Source organism: Alligator mississippiensis, chromosome 5 (assembly GCF_030867095.1).
Source record: "Alligator mississippiensis isolate rAllMis1 chromosome 5, rAllMis1, whole genome shotgun sequence".
NCBI classification, from domain to species: Eukaryota; Metazoa; Chordata; order Crocodylia; family Alligatoridae; genus Alligator; species Alligator mississippiensis.
The window spans coordinates 125967101-125987146 of record NC_081828.1 but is presented as its reverse complement, the minus strand read 5'-3'; the positions used below and the strand labels follow the sequence as shown (position 1 = coordinate 125987146).

Here is a 20046-nt window from a genome sequence, read left to right as displayed (position 1 = left end):
CCACCCCCTGCTGCTTCCAAATTTCCTCTCCAGTGTATATATTTATCCTAGAAAGTATTTACATGCAGAGGTAAACATAGAAAATGTACACGCAAATGGGTACAAGTAAGCAGGTGTTCTTTTAGACCCTATTGTATCAAATCCACCAATGTAGTCCTCTGTGCCCATGTGGTACTCACTTATGTCTTAGGCCTTTGTAAGTCACATAAATGATTACTAGCAATCTGCTAGAGAAACTGCTTCTGCATGTGCCAAACTGCTCTGTTGTGTAAAGTGCTTTAGAGACAATTTTCCTATTGGTAAAATTTGGCATAACTCCATTATCTTTTAGGAACAATAATATATTACACACATACAAAATTATTGTAAAGAAAAATTGAGATCTTTAAACTATATAGACAGTTTTAGCAATGTAGGATATACCTGGTGGGCGTTCAGCCTGAACTTTTTGTGTTCCAGATCCTTCGCGCTCATAGAAGCAAATATATTCCTTGTTGATTTCCTTATTTACAGTCAGCCAGCTGCTGACTGAGTATGAGTCTGCATCCTCCCGAGCTGGCCAAACTTCTCCCTGTACTACATTATCTGATATTTTCTTTCCCTCTTTATCTTTCCAATACATCTGAATAACATTCGGGAAAAAATTATGAACAAGGCAAACATATGTTTCCTTTGAGTTCTCCATGTAATGCAGCATCTCGCCTTGTGCTGTAGGTGTTGCTTGTTTATCTGGTTTTGGAGGGAGAGAGAAGTTGTTTGTAAATTAAGCATATTCAAAATAGACTGCTTTGCTTTTGAAAATAATAAGTATAGAATTCACCGAGAAGCAACATCTCACATCTAGTTTCCCCAAATTATTTTAAAACACATAGCCCTCAATGCTTAGCATCAGCAAAATAGGTTTATCCTATCTTTCATTTTATCTGTCAAAAATACATTTTAATTATATGGAGTCTATAAATGTTATAATCATTTATTCAACACTGCCGATAGGAATAAAATTGGTCATGTATGACTAACTAAGGACTTGGATATGTGAATTGTAATGATTCCTATGTTTGAGTTGAAAGTAATTTCTTGTGGAACTGAAGAAATTGTGCGTCTCAACTTGGTTTTGAAACTCATAGTATATTAAACACTTTTTGATAATTCAGTTGTCATTTCTGCTTCATTTCAAAGCAGATGCATGATTGCCTAAAACAGTTGAACATGGAGAAGATGAAAAATAATAGATACTTTTCATTGGCTTGGTCACACTTGCAAACTTGTGAAAAGGGTTTGCTCAGACTTTCTTAAAATGCATGCCTTTGATTTATAGAACGAGCAGACAGTTTGGAGAGTGTTCAGATTGCATCTTGATACTATCTACTGCACAAAACCAAAACAAAACACTAATTGAAAGTTCAGGATGCTTAATTGCATTTTCTAATAAGGCAATAAATGTTGAGGAAATCAGTTAAGATAGCATTAACATCCCAGACTATCTTCAATTCTTATGCCTTTGCCAGGGAAAATTCAGTAACTTAAAGGAACATTTTGGAAGGCATAAATGTACCCTTGAGACTTTTAAAAATGTAACTAATACTTGAATAAAAATGGTTTTTGAAAGCAAGATCTGAAAGGTTTCTCTCCAAAATTCTCTAGAATGGTCCAGGACAAATTTATCTCCTGAAAAACTGTGTTTGTTCTTTATTGACAAACAGGATTGCAACTTTAAGAAGAAAGTTGGAAAAGCAGTCTTTAAGTCTTTGCTATTCTAGGTGACAAATACTGCAGAAAACATGATGAATATAGGAAATAACCTGCATTTTAACACAGATCAGTTCCAACCATTTCAGTAGGAATTGTTTTTGCAAGCTGTTTGCAGCAGTTTCAGAAAATATATTGGTGTGTCTTATTAATAGTTAATATTAATTGAGGAATTATCAAGAGTTTGATTAATTGAGGAATTAGCATTACATAACACTGAATTCCCTCTGCCAGATAGACAAAATAATTTAAGATACACCATTGGCATATGTAATTTAATGTTATGTAATGCTTAACACTTCTGAAAATCAAGACAAATAAATACTTATGGTCTCTAGGTATTTAGACTAGGGGCAACCATTTAGACAATCCTAGTTAAGAAACACTGTTAATAATGGGCCACTAAACTATCACATCTTAGTTGTTTTATGGACAAATGATGGACCTGAGTATGTGATACAAACTAATGGAATTTCAAATAATCCTGCCCTAGAATTGTCACTTGGGAAAATAACACAAATCAAAAAATGGCAAAAAACATCAGTGGGCATTTCAAAATTAATGCTTAATTATACAAGGAAAAGTTAGAGGCTGCTTTAAAAAAGGGTCTGTACTTAACCAAGCAGGTTGGCTGGCATTCTGAAAGGTGGCTGAGAGATTTAGGTGTGCACCTCCCTCTGAAATTTAAATTTCTCCAGCTCCCTTTAAAAATATTAGACTTTGTGTTTGGTCAAATACAATGAGCTAGATTAAAAAAGGGTATGGCATTAATCCTGCAAAGACTTACACCTGCACATAAAGTCATTCACTATGAAAAGCCTGGTTAGTGTCAATGTCATTTTTAAAGCTTCTTTTACTAAAATGCTTTCCCCTTATTTTATACAGGTTATTTTAGAGTTTCCTGAAACAGTTTTGGACTAAATCAAACTATAAACCTTGTACTTAAGATCCTTGTTTGTTTGATTTTTGTTTAAGAGGCAAATGAAGACAGCCATCATATCAGATTTCTAACCAAAAATTCAGGGATTTCCAGCAGAGGCAGATTGATTTTGTTTGCTTGTTGTGTTCCTGTATCTGGTATTCTTTGAATATTAAACTATGGTTTTGAAGCACTACTTTAATTATTCCATTCAGTCTTACATTTTAGGTGTGCCAAATTTCAGATGTGCTGTTTTTAATGCTGAACAATGAATTTGAGTGGGAGATGCAATCAATTAAGTTCTACACTATCTCGCACATTATTTTCAAATAATTCTGCCATAGAATTGTCACTTTGGAAACGAACACAAAAAACATCACTTTCTTTTGGGCATTTCAGAATTCCTGCCAAATTATAGACCTGGGTAAAAAACCAAGCCAAACCCATGGAGATTTTGAACTAGAAGAGATACAAGTACTGTCATAATTAGTTTTACGTAAGCATATGAACTGGTTATAGCGAACCATGACAAAAAGAAAAAGGTGTGCAGCCAAAGGGTCAGCTCTTTGCTACAGTGTTGACAATTAAAAAAAATAATGCTAAAGAGTATACTTAACATACTCATTATGACAAGTAGTGAACCTATTTCAGTGCACCTAATATATCTGTCCCTTGTTTGTTCCCTGTGATAAAGCCCAAAGAGTATGAGGTTCACAACTCAGCAAACTGCTAAAGGCTACTGTCCCCTGAACAGCAGCATCCTGACTGTATGCATGTACCACAAAGCAGAGGTTGCTTTTATTAAATATCTGATTTTCATTTGAAACTAAATGCTTATTTCCTTTGTATTTTCTGTTTGTGTCTAATCTTAATTGCAAGCAAAAGTTAGCGTTCATTTTAAAAATGTATCTATACTTCACCAAACAAAATGGCTGGCATTCTAGCCTTTGTTTGGTCAACTGTATAGAAATGAATTAAAAATATACAGCACTCATCCATCTTGCAAAAATGTATAGACCTGCATATTATGCACTATGGAAAGCCTAAGTAGTGTCAACATTTGTAAATCTTTTACTAAAGTGATAAAAACTAAACCTCTTTTACTGTATTCACCTTATTTTTATACAGGTTATTCTACAGTTCCCTGAAACAGTTTTGGACTGAATCAAACTATAAACCTTGTACTTAGGGTTGTGTTAAGCACATTTTTGGATGATTTTTTGTTTAGAAACAAATTAAGCTGGCTGTTGCACAAGATTTTCTAACAACAACAACAAAAGAATCTGTAAATTTTCTCAATTAATTTGTCCTCGCTACATGTTCATGGATTGTCAAAAAAGTGGATTGATTTATTTGTTGTTGTGTTTGTTGTTCTTTGAGATTACAAGCATGGTTATTCAGCACTACATACTTGGTTTGGTGCTATTTTACATTTCAAATGTGCTGAAAAACTCCCAGGAAAACAGGACTTGACCATACAGTAGGATTCAAAATTATATACTCCCTCAAGTTGTATGGATGGTTCATAAAACATTTTACATTGGATCCTGCCTAGTGACACTGCTCTTTGCAAAACCTCACGATTTTTGGGTATCTCTTAGACATTATGACTCTGAGCTTTCAAGGGTAAAGTCACTGTCAAGTGTCTTGTTTTACAGCATGCATGAGTCTAAATTGGGGATTCTTGTAGGCACATACATCCAGGTATATATCTAAAATAAATTCTGAATTTTGCATGCATACACACGGTAATTGTTTACAAAAACAGATGTGCCAATGTATACATAGAACGTTTTAGTCTGATCCAGAATTAACCGAAGTCAATGGGACTCTTTCTACTGGCTTTGAGTTTGACTCTGTTGCGTTATAGAGAACAGACCTTTAATTTTGAAGCAATTTTTGCTGTTGAACCATCTGTTGTTTTGGTCCCACTTAACTTTTCAAAATGCCTTGTTGCTCAGCTGAAGTGGAAATTTCTAATAAATGCTTTAAGTGATAAGTTAATTTTTATATACACCTCTGAGGAAATTTGAACCCTATGCTTCTGCCTTCATTTCTAAGTAGTCTATTTCCAATTTTCAAGAGTTAGAATTGCTCAGTTAGGTTGTACATAATGCTCTACAACTCATATCTTTGGGTTTACAATGTGCCTTTTCTCCTTGTAGTAAGCTATCATACTGATTTACCATTTGAGAACAAAATCCACTCTGCATTTAGAATTCAAAAACAAAGTAAACGCTAATTTTTCAAAGTGAAAATTGGATTGAGCACATAATGCAAATGGCAAAAAGTAAAGTACTCCTGCTACATCCATACTGCAGGCAATAGGAATTCAAGTTACCTAGCATCTTACATTACTGAATCCCCTAAAAGAAAGTATTATTGCTACTTGTGCCATTGGCCAACAACTTAAGATAGTAGCATTGTTAATAAGCTAGTACAGTTCTAATATGGCTTTATCTCTCTCTGTCTCTTAACTTACAAGGTAAATGATCAACCATTGTGTAATAGATTGTACCACTATGAAACTTTTAAATGATTTATTGTAAGAACTTACTGGATACGACTAATTTTGTGCCTGCACCGAAGAGTTTCCCAGCTCCCACAGCGCTGCACATCATTACAAAAAAATGGAGAAGATTTTTCTACTAAAGAAGGATCAGATCTTAACCAACTTGGGGTGAATAGGCAGAAAGGAGAGTCAGTTCATCCAACCAAACTACATGTAGAAATTGCCAATGTATTTTTTAGTCTTAGTTAATGCAAATATATTTAACCCCTTTATTTGATGCTATTACTATTCATTTTGGAGCTTTTAAATTCTCTTTTAGACAAATCTTTCATTTATCCAACCAAGGAAGAATTTTTTGCTTAGGGCATAATGTTAGATGCCTGTATTTTCTGGTTTGGGCCTGATTGCATTGAGAAAGAAGGATATTTCATTTAAATTCAGCTCGTATGTGTTGTCTAGTATGATTGTCTGTATACTGACTGCATGTTTAAAATGTCAGGATAAACCAAAAATATAATTTCTACAATGCTAAGTATATTATATAACATCAAGTGATCTATTTCATGTTCACATTACTTCTTCCCAACCCCTTAAAATTTCTGTACGGATGGGTTTAAGTGTTTTTTCTAAATGCAGTAGCCATGCATATCTATGAATGTGATAGTTCTCAGTGGTACCAACATAAGGAATTTCATTGAGAACTATCGTGTCCATTTAACTGCTTTGCAATTTAGAATTTTCTTTGACAAAAATATTTTATGCTGCCTCTGCCATGCTATTGAACAGAATGAAGAGCTTGTGAGAGATCTCTACTGATGGCACTAGGCAGCCTACACTCCCATTGGAAGTCAATTTTAAATCTGCAGCTTCAGGATTGGGATCACAGCTACATTATGAGCTTAATTATACCTTTATTGCAGTCATTGGGAGTCTTGATATTAACTTGCTTGGATGTTGGATAACACTTGGAATTCCCATCCACCTGTACTCTAGTGCTGGTAGTGGTGATTTTGGAGTGAATGCGCAAATGCTCATGAACTGCGTAGCATTTACTCATTTATTTGTACATGCTCCACCACTCCTTCCAGCTGCCCACTGCCACAAGAGAAAGATGGAAAGGAAACGTAAAATCCTGTCTCCACTGAAATCAATGGCAAAACTCTGCTTGAGTTCAGTGGGCTAGAATTTTGGCCATAATTTCTTATGTCCCCCAAGTATTCATTACATCCTTGTAATCATCTTGTGACACATGAGACCAAATACTGATCTAGTTATACTAAACCTGAATAAACAGGTTGTGCACAGGACATCTGCATAATCACTGGAAATATTCAATGTTCTTTCTACAAACTGACTGACCATGACCTTTCCTCACTCTAGTCCCTTGCCTCCAAATCCCCACTACCCTTTGGTGCCCTGGGATTAATTAGCACAGTGTCTGTGGCTTTTTCTCAGCCTTCTACCCCCATAAAGAGGACAGACCTCTGAATGGTCTCCCGTTCTGAGGTGAGAACCATTGGGTTTGACCCAGGATGAATAAAAGAAACTTTATGAGAACAGAAGTCTGATATATCACCTGTTTTACCATGAATTCCCTATGTAAGTGTCATATATACATACTAAACAGATTCATTATGCTACTTTTCCATTCTGCAAGCTCTCATCTGCAGATTTTATATAATCACAAATCAGATACTTACTTGTTACAACAAGCTTTGTGCCGGAGCCAAAGATTTTAGTATAACCACTCTCACTGTGTCTGAATGCTTTGCAAAAACTTTTATAAAGTTTGGAACCAGTTTCCAAAGATGATATCAAAAGGGTGAAATGGTAAAATAATTGTTTGTTAAATCCTTGGTATTGCTGTTAAAGCTGTCAGCCAGGATTCGAGGTAGTAACAATTGTAATGAATTTTATTTTCTTTTTTTTAATGGGTCTACCTGTCCTGCTTGCTAACATACTTCGCTAGCAATTTCCTGTTACATTCTGCCATTAACTTGCATTTCTTTTCTTTTGTGGCCAATAAGCAGTGGATTTGGCCTTTAAATGTTTCTCAAGAAACAATGTATTTTGTTTTTCTGCAGTAATGTAGAAAATCAGTATCTAGAGTCAAATCTGAAAATGCAGAAAAACAGTTTTCATCAACATTAGACAACAGAAGACTTAAACTATCAATTGTGAGGACATTATACTTGTAATTAGTGATCTGTACTGATCAATGTGTTCTTAATGCTATTTATTTTATGGAATTCAGGTGACTTTGCCTCTGCAGTATAATGTGAGGTGTAGCTTTAAAAAGCAGGCCAAATATATTTACCTTTATTTCTGCTATGAAAAAACTGACATTAGGTTTTGGTGAATAGTTTGTGGGGTTTTTTTATTGTTTGAAAACAGTGGCAAAGTGCTCTTCAGCATTATGAGATAGACTGCATTATAGATTATAGTCTTTTTTTCTTTTCCCCAGAACAGACACAGTAGTGGCAAAGCTTCCTTATGCTATCCCACTAAACCACTACATTTCTGTCCTGAATTAAAAACTCCCTAGATACTGAAAGATAATTCAGTCTCCAATTTAGTCCTTGACTTCTCCCCTGAGAAGTTTTTCTAGAAAGTTGCCTTCAGAAGCCTTTAGTTTTAAGTTGGGTTGATTTAATCAACCCCCTTTAATTTGGGTTGACTTAATGATGATGACTAGTACCACAAAGGATAAAGTTACAAGAAAAGACATTTTTTTTTTGTCAAATTGCTGACACCAATAAGTTTGATTCTACTTCCTATTTTTTTACTTAGCTATTTCACAAATCAAAAACTCTAAAGAAGCCCTGACTCAGCTCTCACTCACTTTGCTGCAAGTCTGAAGCAATTATTTTATAATCAGTGGAGTAAAGCCAGTTTTTTAAAAAAGGTGTGATTGCTTGAGAATATAATCAGTTTAATTTACTACATATGACCTTAAAAGCAGTGTATGTTTGTTCTATATACCTGTGCATGACCCTGTCCCCACAAAAATATAGTTATATAGAAATCCTGGCTGCATTGATGACAATGTGAGTTCTGCTACTGATCTCAATAGAACCTTAATTTCCCTTTGTTCCAACTATTAAGAGAAAACTAAATCTGTCATGAAATTCAAGCCTGAAATAATGCATAATGATTTAAAATCATTAGAACATTATCAGTTTGCACTATTAACTTTGTTTTTGTTTGGGGGAGCAAATGTCATCACAAAGAGAGCGCTTAGTTTCTCATAAAATAATGCTATACATTTTTAGCCTTACCTTTGATAACACAATTTTCCTAAGATAACAATAAGCATTTTTATCTTCGGGTGACAGTAGTTAACAGGCAACTTACCCGATACAATGAGCCTTGTACCAGAGCCAAATACTTTGATAAAGGAGCCACTATATGTATCACTGTGAATAAGTCCTTTACAAATATTTATACAAATCTATTCTATTTAGGTGGATGAATAGTAGAGACAGCTTTTTAAAGAAAAACGGGTTTACTATTTACCTTTCTTTCCTACCTTCAAATAAATTATCAAATAAAGAATGTGCTCGTAAAATAAAGAAACTTGTGGGGGGAGATTTTCGCTGATACAAATGGTAACTAAGGACTGAACATTCAGTCATATTTAAATGCCTTTTAAAATCTCTCTCTAAACAACATGAGTTTGATTTTATATATTTGGTCTTGAATATCCATAAAAGAGGAACAATGTATTTTTCAAATTAGGGCCCACAGGCTGTGGTTAACAAATATTAGTTTGTATACTGCTTTAATTCCATAATGAAAAACCACTTGCTAATCAAAATATACTTTCATTTAGATCAGAGAAAAATATACCCCTTACAGTGAGAATAATTTTAGGAATAATTTTGGGTCATTTCTTCCACTCGATGTAGGCAGTTAATTATTTTTTAAGAAACAGTTGTCCTACCAAGGACAATTTAGCAGTATCCAGATAGTAGTATATGCTTCATTTAAGGCAGAGAAGTCTCATTCAATCCCCTAATATCCCAAACCAGCAAAAATAACAATAAATATTTTGCCGAGTTGAGATGGCTTTTAAACACATACTTAAAAGCCTTCTTGGATTGGGACATTCATTAGGAAGGAAAAGACAATTTTGTTATGCTTTTATTATTATAAATGTATCCTGTACAGCTAAGTAGCCACAAGAGGTTCAGCACCCTCGGTTTTCATTGAGGTTACTGGAAGTAGAACCTCACCTCATCCTATGCCTGGGAACTAAATGGATGGTATATAACACTTCATAAATTGAATAGTTCATACTTACTGGTAACAACAAGCTTGGTGCCACTTCCAAATATTTTTGTATCATCCACAGTGTGGTAAGGCTTAACAATATCTCCAGGTACTTTACCTCATTCTTACTGGTTAGAGGTAACTACTTATTTTTGAATTGGAGACTGCCGCAGGTGAAATCCAAGGTCTAGAGTAATCACTGAGGCTTTTTTTATTTACTTCACTGGCATCAGGATTTTGAGGTCTAAATACAATTTAATTTTTGCCATAGATAGCAGACATCACTTGTTGAATACATTGTGCTCTGAGAAAAGAAATCCTTTGTAGTGCCACTTTATATAGATGGTCCAAGGCTTTTAAATAGATTTTCTATTACCAGTGTCCAATACTAATATTTCAGATGAGCTATTATTAAAAACACCACCATGCTACTGCTTTACTATTCTTAAAAAGTAATTGAATGCTTATTTCTTGACAAAATCAAACTCAGGGTATGGATTTATATTCTTTACAAAGGGAGCTTTAAGAGTGGCTTTAAAACAGTTTTTTAACAAATACTTTTTACCTACCAATAATTAGCAAGGCTAAACAGGTTGGGAAATAAAGTAATGGTTGCCAGTACTTGATTCTGACATTTCTGGATTTGTATCAGACAGCAAAAATGCTTTAAGAAAAGATTGAGAGACTTACTTGAAACCACCAGCTGGGTGCCTGTACCAAACTGCTTTACCCCTGATGCACACTGTTTTAATCCTCTACAGAAATTAATGATTCTTCAAGGCATGAATGTCAACCAGCTAAAAATCTGAAGTCCACATTTTAAAAAAGGTGCAATCTAAACAAGACATACTAGAAACTACATTGTGCATTAAACTGAATTTATGCATTTTTAAAAATGTTTCTGTAATTTTTTTTCTCTGCCAGTGCTTTCTGCACTTTGACTTTCACGTCTTCATGGCATAGTGGTTGCCATAGAATGTTTTGCTAGGCTGAGCAGGAATTCACCATAAATTCTGTCAACTATAACTCGTGACATCTTGGGAATTCACAGTCTCACTGCTTCATTTGATATTTTAATATGCTTATAATATCTAGGTAATAGTGTGCGTTTCTTAGAGAGCACTATATAAACACTATTATATGTACATAACCTTGAAATTAGAACCTATATAGTACTGCGTTTATCATTTATATATTATAAATACAATTATACACAAGGTGGGAAAGGACGCTAGGGATGTTTCACTTCCTGGCAAACCTCCTTCCCAATTTTTAACATGATACAAACCTGATGCAGCCCTGTCCGTACAAGCTTTTCAGTTTTGCATCTGCTTTCGCACCTGAAGCTTATTCTCTAAACTTTCAGATGTTTTCATTCTTTCAATATCATTTCACTAAGGATGAATTGGGGCCAGTATTTTCAATGTCTTCATTACCCATCTCCTCAGTTCAGTCAACATTCCAGAGATATTATTTTGTGCCCACCATGTCCTTTGGATTCATATATTTCCCTCAGTCTATCCCCTGATATTAATGGGAATGGCATACACTGATCATTGATAATATGCTTTTGTTCTATTGATTTATGTACTTTTTTTAGTAATTGCCCTTGCTACCATTTACCAAAAGAAAAACGAATTGGGAATCAGAATACTTACGAGAAATCACCAGTTTAGTTCCTGTGCCAAAGTATTTTGTCTGTGTTGCAGTAGCACAGTTTTTCTCTTTGTACAAGAACTTACTCTACAGCAGCTGGTCATTCATGGCTTAAAAAAAACCTGAGCTTTCCAACCAATCACTGGAAAAATACTTCAGAAGACATACTCTTGGTTCTTTGAGGGTTTGAAAAACTGAATGAATGTCAGTTTTGTGCCTTCATTCTAGTGAACCTCTATTTAATGTTATTCTGTTTTCAGATCCTTGCAACTTTTCCATTAAATACCCATCAACTTATTTTTCCAAAAATGAGAACCAGTTGGAGCTCCTTTTTTATTTTAATGGAGTAAGGAAATTGATTGGTCAGACACTTTCAAATGTTTTCTTTGTGTGATCCACTGATTAAAAGAGAATTTGTCTTATGGACCACAGGCCCTCTCAGTCACAATAGCATGGGCCACCTTTCCTATAGTCTTCACTCAGAGAAATTCTCTGAGGCAGCTCTAGTGACTGCTTATATGTAAAATGATGATAAGAGTTTTTTTTTTTTTATTACTCAATAGCTGATAGGGAAGCTACTTTGAAAAGAAGGTAGCTAAGATGTTGCCTTGTGAATAATGCTTAGACTTTAGACCCTAACTTGCCTTGAGTGGATGAAACCTACTCTGGATGTGGTTATATTTAGTTTGTTCTTGGTGAAAATTACTCTTGCATAGCAGAGGGAACGTTAGAACATAGCCTGTAGCTGTCCCTCAATATGTAAAACCTTTAAAACTAGTCATATACTACTGGCAATGTTTGTTTGTTTGTTTACTTCAGTTTACCTGCGCAGCAAGAAATGCTTTTAATAAACTGGTTTTGTAACCTAATTAACAGGAAAATATATCCTCTGGGTAATGTGCAAAATAACAGAACCTTGATAGCTTTTACAGGTTTTTGATGTCTTAAAGACACTACAAAGATGTGGATCTTGTCCTGTTAGCTTATCAGTCTTCACACAGGGTATGGAAATACTAAGAGCTCAGTCTCTCAAACTAAGAAATATAATTGCCAATTGTATGCTTGTGTCTAGTACACCGCTAATATTCGGTAGATTTTTTTTTAAGTTACTGCAAGTGCTCTGGGCTTAGCTCACTTGTACTTGTGCACAAGTTGCCCCACACTAGAGCTGGGTTTGTTTTTTTCCAACAGATCACTGTTCCCCAGAAAATCAGAACTATTAGTCACAAGAAAGACTTGCAGAGCTTAGAGATGGAAAAGAGTCTAAGGTCTAATGTCAGTAAATTCTACTGCTCTTTGAGGAATAGGTGGCATTGATTTAAAAGAGAAATTCACTGTTTGGAACCTTTTAGGCATATATTGAAAGTATTTAGTCACAAACAGGTAGGGCTGTATTTTCATGCATAAAAATGTGCATGTTAGAGAGATCGTTAGCCACATCAGCCTGAAGCCAGGCAGAAGGTATGGCAAGGTGTTACTTTATAAACTAACTAGTTCAGAGAGGCATACGTTTTTGTAGGCAACAGCCTCCTTGGTTCAAATGCTATGAAGGGACTGGCATAAAGCTAGGGTTTTAAATAGAAAGGAAAGGGATGGAGCGGGGGGTGGAAGGGAGGAGGAGGGGAAGAAGAATAAAGCTTCAAATTATTTCTTTTAAGAGCTTTCTCTCTAAAATTCTCTAGTATAGTTTGGGCAAATTTACCTCCTGGTCGATTGTAATTGTATATACTCTTTATTGGTTAGCACCAAACTGGTTAGCACCTTTAAGAAGAGAGTTAGAAAAGTAATCTTTAAGGCTAGGGACAGACATTATATACAAACTGGTCGAAGTGATCAGAAACTGGTTTAAACCTGTAACAGAACATAAATTCAGTGCACATAAACCAGTTTCAAAATGGCTGAAATTGGTTTGAGATGAACCTGGTTGAATCTAATATCAGACTTACCTGATTTGGGTGAAACTGGTTTATGCAATGTCTGTCCCAGACCCCTATCTCATCCACATGAGGTTATGAGGGGATAAATATTGCTCCCAGTCTGTTCTTGACTTATAAAATGAATTATCAAGCTTCATATAGTAGATTTAGCCACTATCAAAATGCTGAAATAATTGTTCTAAAAACTTACTGGATATAACAAGTTTCGTGCCTGTACCGAAGACTTTTTCAGTGTCCACGGTGTTGCATATTACTACAAAACCCACATGGGATATTTCTACTAAAAAGGCTTGGATCTTAACCCACAAAGTATGAACAGGAACAAGGGAGAGCCAGTGCACCCAACCAAATGCATGAAGAAAATATCAATTTATTTTTCAACCTTAGTTATCATGAATATATGCAACACCTGTAATCTATTTCTTCTCAAAACATTTCATGCTAATCAATTGAATAAAGCCAATTTAAAAAAAAAGGATTACTCAACTGAGAATAAAAGCAGGTTCATTAACTACATTTGACCTCAAAAGCAGTTTTTGCTTGTTCTGCACACATGTGGATAACATTGTCCTAACTGAAATATAAAGTTATACAACATGGGTGCAATCCTGGCCCCCTTGATTTCAATGGGAGTTCTGCATTGACCTCAACAGAGCCTGGATTTCATTTCATGCACACTGAAAAGATGAAAGCTCCTATATAAGATCTATAGGATCTGCAGTCAAATTCAGCCCAAACATAATTCCTAATGAATTCATGTTATGCCCGCTTGCACTGTTCTCTCTATTTTTCTCTGGGGGAGCAATTTTAGCCTGTATTTGATATTTATCTTAATTGTTTTATTGTATCCTATATTTTCAATATCCAAGGAAATCTTATAAACAGTGTCATGTCGACTGACAATGTGGGTCCAATTTTGTGTTCTTTACTCAGTCAAAGCTCTTGGTAAATTTATAGGAGTTTTTCTCCAAAATAAAAAAAGATGTAAGAATTTTTTTTTTTTTTTTGTAAATTACATAGATTAGCAGTACAATACTACACTTTATCTCAGAGATAACTGACTTAAAGCAACATGCTGATCTGATATATTGAGAATGAATTATATTGATAGTTTATTCTTTTTAACAGGCAGCATTACAAAATGTTACCTTGTCTTGAAGTCAGTAATGAATTAAGATAATCTTGCCTATGAAATTAATAAGTTTTAGAGTACTTGACTGTGACAGTTCTAGTCTTTTTTTATTTTATAAATGTGCCTAGAGTGATTCTTAAAGAGGAACAACCTGATGTGCCCTGTATTTGTGCACTCTTTTACACCAGCATGTGGTGGAGTGAAAGCATTTTCCTTCAACTTTGCATTAGTATAAATGGACACATAATTGGAGGTTTAAGGCAATTGAGTGCATATTGTGTAAAGAATAATAAGAATGCTTGAGCCACAGTCACACTCCTGTGCCAACCAGCAATACTTGGAGCTAGATTTTTTCCTTTATACTAGCATAACCAAAGAAAGAATTCAACTGTGAATATACTCACCACGACACATTCAACTCCATTATTTTTATGGAGAAGCAGGATATTTGCTACCACCGCTTATTTCACATCTGCTTAATGGTATGCTCATTTATAAGTTTTAATTGAAGAGCAAGTACAGAGTTATATGACACTGTTCTCAAAAACCTGTATCTTCCTATAGATAAAGCCATGAAAAAATATTGCCCAACAGTTGATCTTTAGACAGTCATCATCTTGAAACCAAATACATTTTAAATCGATCAGAGAATATTTCAGGTTTGCCCCCAGACCAAAAAGTTGATACATCTGGTTTCAGATCCAAAATTGGATCTAGCCCTCAGTACCCATTAAAGTCAACAAGAAATGATTTTGCCCATCCCCACAGAAAAGATTGTGATTTAAATTTTTAAAAAGACTGTGGATCAAAACATTTTTCTATGATCACAAAAATCTTTTTTATCTGTGGAAGACAGTAATTAGCAGGCAACTTACCTGATACAACAAGCCTTGTACCAGAGCCAAATACCTTGAAAGAATAGCCAGTACTAGCTGTATCACAGTGGGTAAATCCTTTACAAATATCTATACAGACCTAATCTTTTTTATGGTGATAAATAGTAGGGATCACTTTTAAAAGAAAAAAAAATTACTATTTACATTTCTTTCCCACCTTCAAAAATATTAAGTAAAGAGAATACTTGTAAGATGAAAAACCAGTGGGGGGAGATTTTCAAGAATATAAATGGTACCTAATGATTGAATTTCAATCATAGTTTAGATGTCACAACGCCTTTTTAAATCTCTCCCTAATCTGGACCCAGCACGGTTAATATTATAAATATTTGATTTTAAATATTCATAGAAAGGAATAAGCTGCTTTTTAAATTGGGGTCCCTAGGCTATGGTTAAAAAATTAGTCTGTGTACTGCTTTAATTCCATAACGAATAACCACTCACAAATTAAAGAAGATTGTTATAAAGATTAAGAGTAAAATATAGCTGCTACAATGGGATTGATTTTGGAAATAATTTTAGGTAATTTCTTTCATTTTATATAAACAGATAAGTTCCAGGTAGAAAATATGTTTTCCTTAGAAATACCTTCAGGCATTAGTTACCCTAACAGGAGTAAGTTATCAGCTAAATAACCATCTTACTTTCCCCCGTTGCTGTATGGAATCTGTAAGATCTTATTAAGTTTAGTTCTGATCTGACCTTACATTTAAGCACATGCTTAAGTATTTTGCTTAATAGAAGTAGCTTTTAAACACATACTTAAAGGCCTTCCTGAACTAAGGCTTTTATTAATATAGTATCCTACTATAAGTATAATCCTAGAGTTTTAGAAGAATCACTGGGAATTTTGTCACTGACATCAGGATTTTGCTGCCTAAGTACAGTTTGAATTTTGCTGTGGAAAACAGATATGGGTGGTTAACTACAGTGGGGTTTGAGAAAAAAAAGACTGTGTTACATTTGTTTTATAAACATGGTCTAAAGCTTTTAGCCTTTGGAATTTTTTTTACTAATATCCAGTATTATTGGTTCAGAATACCTTTGTTTACTAACATTGCCTCTACCTTTCTTAAAAGGTAAAATGAATGAGCAGCTCATTACAGAATCTCAAACTAATATTTAGAAATAGATCTTTAAAAGTATCTTAAAATTTTTTGAATACTTCTCACAGGGCTAAACTGGCTTGTGAATGAAATAAGGGCCCCCAGTGCTTGAATCTGACATTTTTATCAGACAGCAAGAGCAGGCTTTAAGGAGAAACATCTTTTGAGACTTATTTGAAACCATCAACTTGGTGCTTTTGCCAAAGTGCTTTACTTCTGATGCACATTTTTGTAATGTCTACAAAAACTAATGAATCTTCAAGGTATGAATTTCAACCAAGGAAAATCTGAGATCAGTATTTTAAAAAGACACAATCTAGAAAAGAGTTACCAGAAACGCCATTGTATATTCAACTGAATTCAAGCACTTTTTACATTTGAATTTAGTTCTTTCTGCTAAAATGCTTTCAGCTCCTTGACTTACATGACTTCTTGGCAATACAGTTGTGTAGAATGTTTCAAAAGAATGACCAGGAATTCACCCAAAGTTCAATCAAGTCCTTTCATTAACTTCAACTTGTGACAACTTAAAAATTCATAGTGTCACTTTATTTTATATGCTTATGATATATGATTTTGATAATAGTGCACATTTCCTAGATAATATAATATGAACATCATTATAAGTAATCAACCTTGAAATTACAACCTATATTATTGTTTCTAACATTTTTATATATTGTAAACATACTTATATATGCAAGAGGGAAATGGTCCTTTCAGTATAACACAAACCATGGGATATTTCACCTCCTAGCTAATTTCAATCTGAGACATTATGGGATGCAGACCTGGTACCGTCCTGCCTATAATAAACTTTTCTGTTTTCCATCTGCTTTTTCACTTGTAACTTATTCTGTAAATATTCAGGTGTTTTCATCTTATCAACATCATTGCACCAGGGATGAATTGGGACCACTATTTTCATAGAATCATAGATGTAGGGTCGGAAGGGACCTTGCAGATCTTCAAGTCCGACCCCCTGCCTGGGCAGGAGGGAAACTGGGGTCAAGTGACCCCAGCCAGGTAGGCATCGAGCTGCTTCTTAAAGACCCCCAGGGTAGGAGCCAGCACCACTTCCCTTAGAAGTTGGTTCCAGATCCTAGCCACCCTGACTGTGAAGTAGTTCCTACGGAAGTCTAATCTAAACCTACTCTACAAAAACTTGTAGCCACTAATCCTTGTTATCCCGGGGGGCGCTAGGGGAAACAAGGTCTCCCCCAAACCCTTCTGGTCCCCCCTAGTGAGTTTATAGATGGTCACAAGGTCCCCCCTCAGCCTATATTTTCAATGTCTTCATTGCCCACCTCCTCAGTCCTTATTAAGTTTTCAATAAACATCCCAGAAATTATATTATTAAGATTAGGATAATATATTTAAGATTAGGATTTATATTATTAGGATTAGGATAATGTATTTCCCTAAGTCCATCCTCTAATGGCAATGGGAACTCCATGCACTAATCATTGATAATATTGGGTTTATCTTGCAAATTCATTTTCTTCAATTGATTTATGTCTATCTTTCCAATAATTGCCCTTGCAACAGTTTACCCCCAAAAAAGCCCCCAACTAAACCAAATAAGAATCAAAATACTTACTAGAAACCACGAGTTTGGTTCCTGTGCCAAAGTATTTGATCCATGTTGTAGTAGCACAGTGTTTTTTCTTTGTACAAAAAGTTACCATACTTAACTGAAGCTGGTGGTTCATGGTTGAAAAAACTGAGCCCTCCAGCCAATCACTGGGAGAATACTTCACAAGAAATACTGTTGGTTCCTTGAGTGTTTAAAAATTAACTTCTGATTTTTCATGCCTTCATTCAGGTCTATTTTGAGATCTTTGTGACTTTTCCATTAAATAACCCATCAACCTATTTTCCTCAAATGGGAACCAGGCGGGGACTGCTGTTTTGGATTTTTATGAGACTGGTAGGTCAGGTGGATTTAACATGTTTTCAACGTGTGATCACCTATTAAATGAGAATTTGACTTGGGGATCACAAGCCTTTTCAGGCACAATAGCATGGCCACCTTTCCTGCAGTCAGCAATCAGATAAATTCTCTGTTGCAGCTGTAGCAACTGCTTACATGGGAAAATAATGGTAAAAGAATGATTTGGTTTTAGTTGTCTTACTACAGTTAAGCAGAAGGAAATGAAGCAGCATTCTGGAAAAAAGCCAGTTCTGTACAGACCACTACAAAGAGTCCTATAGGCAACATATTTTGGCTGTCTCTTAGGATAATAAAATCATAGAACATTAGGGTTCATAGATTCATAGATTGTAAGGCTGGAAGGGACCTCAGAAGATCACTGAGTCCTGGCCCCTGCACCAAGCAGGAAAGATAACTGGGGGTCAGGTGACCCCAGCAAGGTGACTGTCTAGTCTCCTCTTGAAGATATCCAGGTTGAAAGTGACCTCAAGAGGTCATCTAGTCCAACCTCCTGCTCAAAGCAGGACCATCCCCAACTAGATCATCCCAGCCAAGACTTTGTCTAGCTGGGTCTTAAAAACTTCCAAGGATGGAGATTTCACAACCTCTCTGGCTAACCTGTTCCAGTGTTTTACTATCCCCCTAATGAGAAAGTTTGTCCTACTATCTAAACTTAAACTTTCCTTCCTGCAACTTCAGACCATTGCTCCTTGTTTTGTCATCTGCCACCACTGAGAACAGTCTAGCTCCATCCTCTTTGGAACCACCCTTCATGTAGCTGAAAGCTGTTATTAAATCATCCCTCAATCTTCTCTTCTCTAGACTAAATAAGCCCAGTTCCCTCAGCCTCTCCTCGCAAGTCATGTGCCCCAGTCCCTGAACCATTTTTGTTGCCTTCTGCTGGTCTCTCTCCAATTTGTCTACATCTTTTCTGTAGTGGGGAGCCCCAAACTGGATACAGGACTCCAGATGTGGCCTCACAAGGGCTGAATAGATGGGAATAATCACTTCCCTTGATCTGCTGTCAACAGTCCTACTAATGCAACCCAGGATGCTGTTAGCCTTCATGGCAACCAGGGCACAGTGTTGGCTCATACTGACCTTATTGTCCACTGTAAGCCCCAGATTCTTTTCTGCAGAGCTGCTGCATAGCAAATAACTTTTTTTTTCTCCTCTTAAATAATATTTTGCTAAGTAGCTGTCTTGGGATTTTTCCAGGTTAAGTAATACTAATTTACTGGCATCCTTTCATATGGTAGCTGGGAAGGAAACAACATTGCTTCCTTTGCATGCTGTCCTGTAATAAACAGCAAGCATGCTGTATATATTCACCACTACATATATATAGTTTATATATTCATTATAATACTACTATTATAGTAATCATCAGTGTTTAACACTCCCATCCAGAAACTTAGTGTTCTTTTATGCATTAGGCCTCCTCACTTATGTGAAGATCTTTTACAGAAGAAGTTGTTGAATGAAATGATTAAATGAAGTGAAAAAGCTGTAAGATCATAATTTACCCAATTTATCTCCGTAGATTATAAACCATAAGAACATAAGAGGTGCTACCTGGGTCAGATCACAGGTTCATCTGACCTGTATTCTGTATCTTACAATGTCACAAAGTGAATGCTCAGGAGAAAATATTTAGGTCGGGCTTATCTAAACTGATCTGTCCTCTGCTCCTTTTTCCTTACAGCTTTCAGCATTTAGAGGCCCAGGAAGTCCTAATTTGGAGCTTGCATTTATTACTATAATGTTTAATACTCGCTGAAGGACCTATCCTGCATGAATTTATCTAATCCTCTTTTGAACCCAGTTATACTGTCAGCCTCTACAATGTCTTATGGAAAGTAGTCCCACAGGTTTTTTACACGGGGGGGGGAACAACAATTCCCTCCATCCTCCCTCTCCCCCCCCCAAAAAAC

General features: G+C 35.5%; 1 protein-coding gene across 1 annotated transcript in view; it reads right to left on the bottom strand.

Annotated features, from left to right (window-relative positions):
* Nucleotides 1-20046, bottom strand: part of LOC102564433 (uncharacterized) — a 37891-nt gene that overhangs the window by 2346 nt on the left and 15499 nt on the right. Inside the window, exons 8-9 of the mRNA XM_059729351.1 lie at nucleotides 17780-17947; nucleotides 424-729 (exon numbers count right to left, since the gene is read on the bottom strand). Coding sequence (XP_059585334.1) covers nucleotides 424-729; nucleotides 17780-17947 — 474 coding nt within the window. The remainder of the gene's footprint in view (nucleotides 1-423; nucleotides 730-17779; nucleotides 17948-20046) is intronic.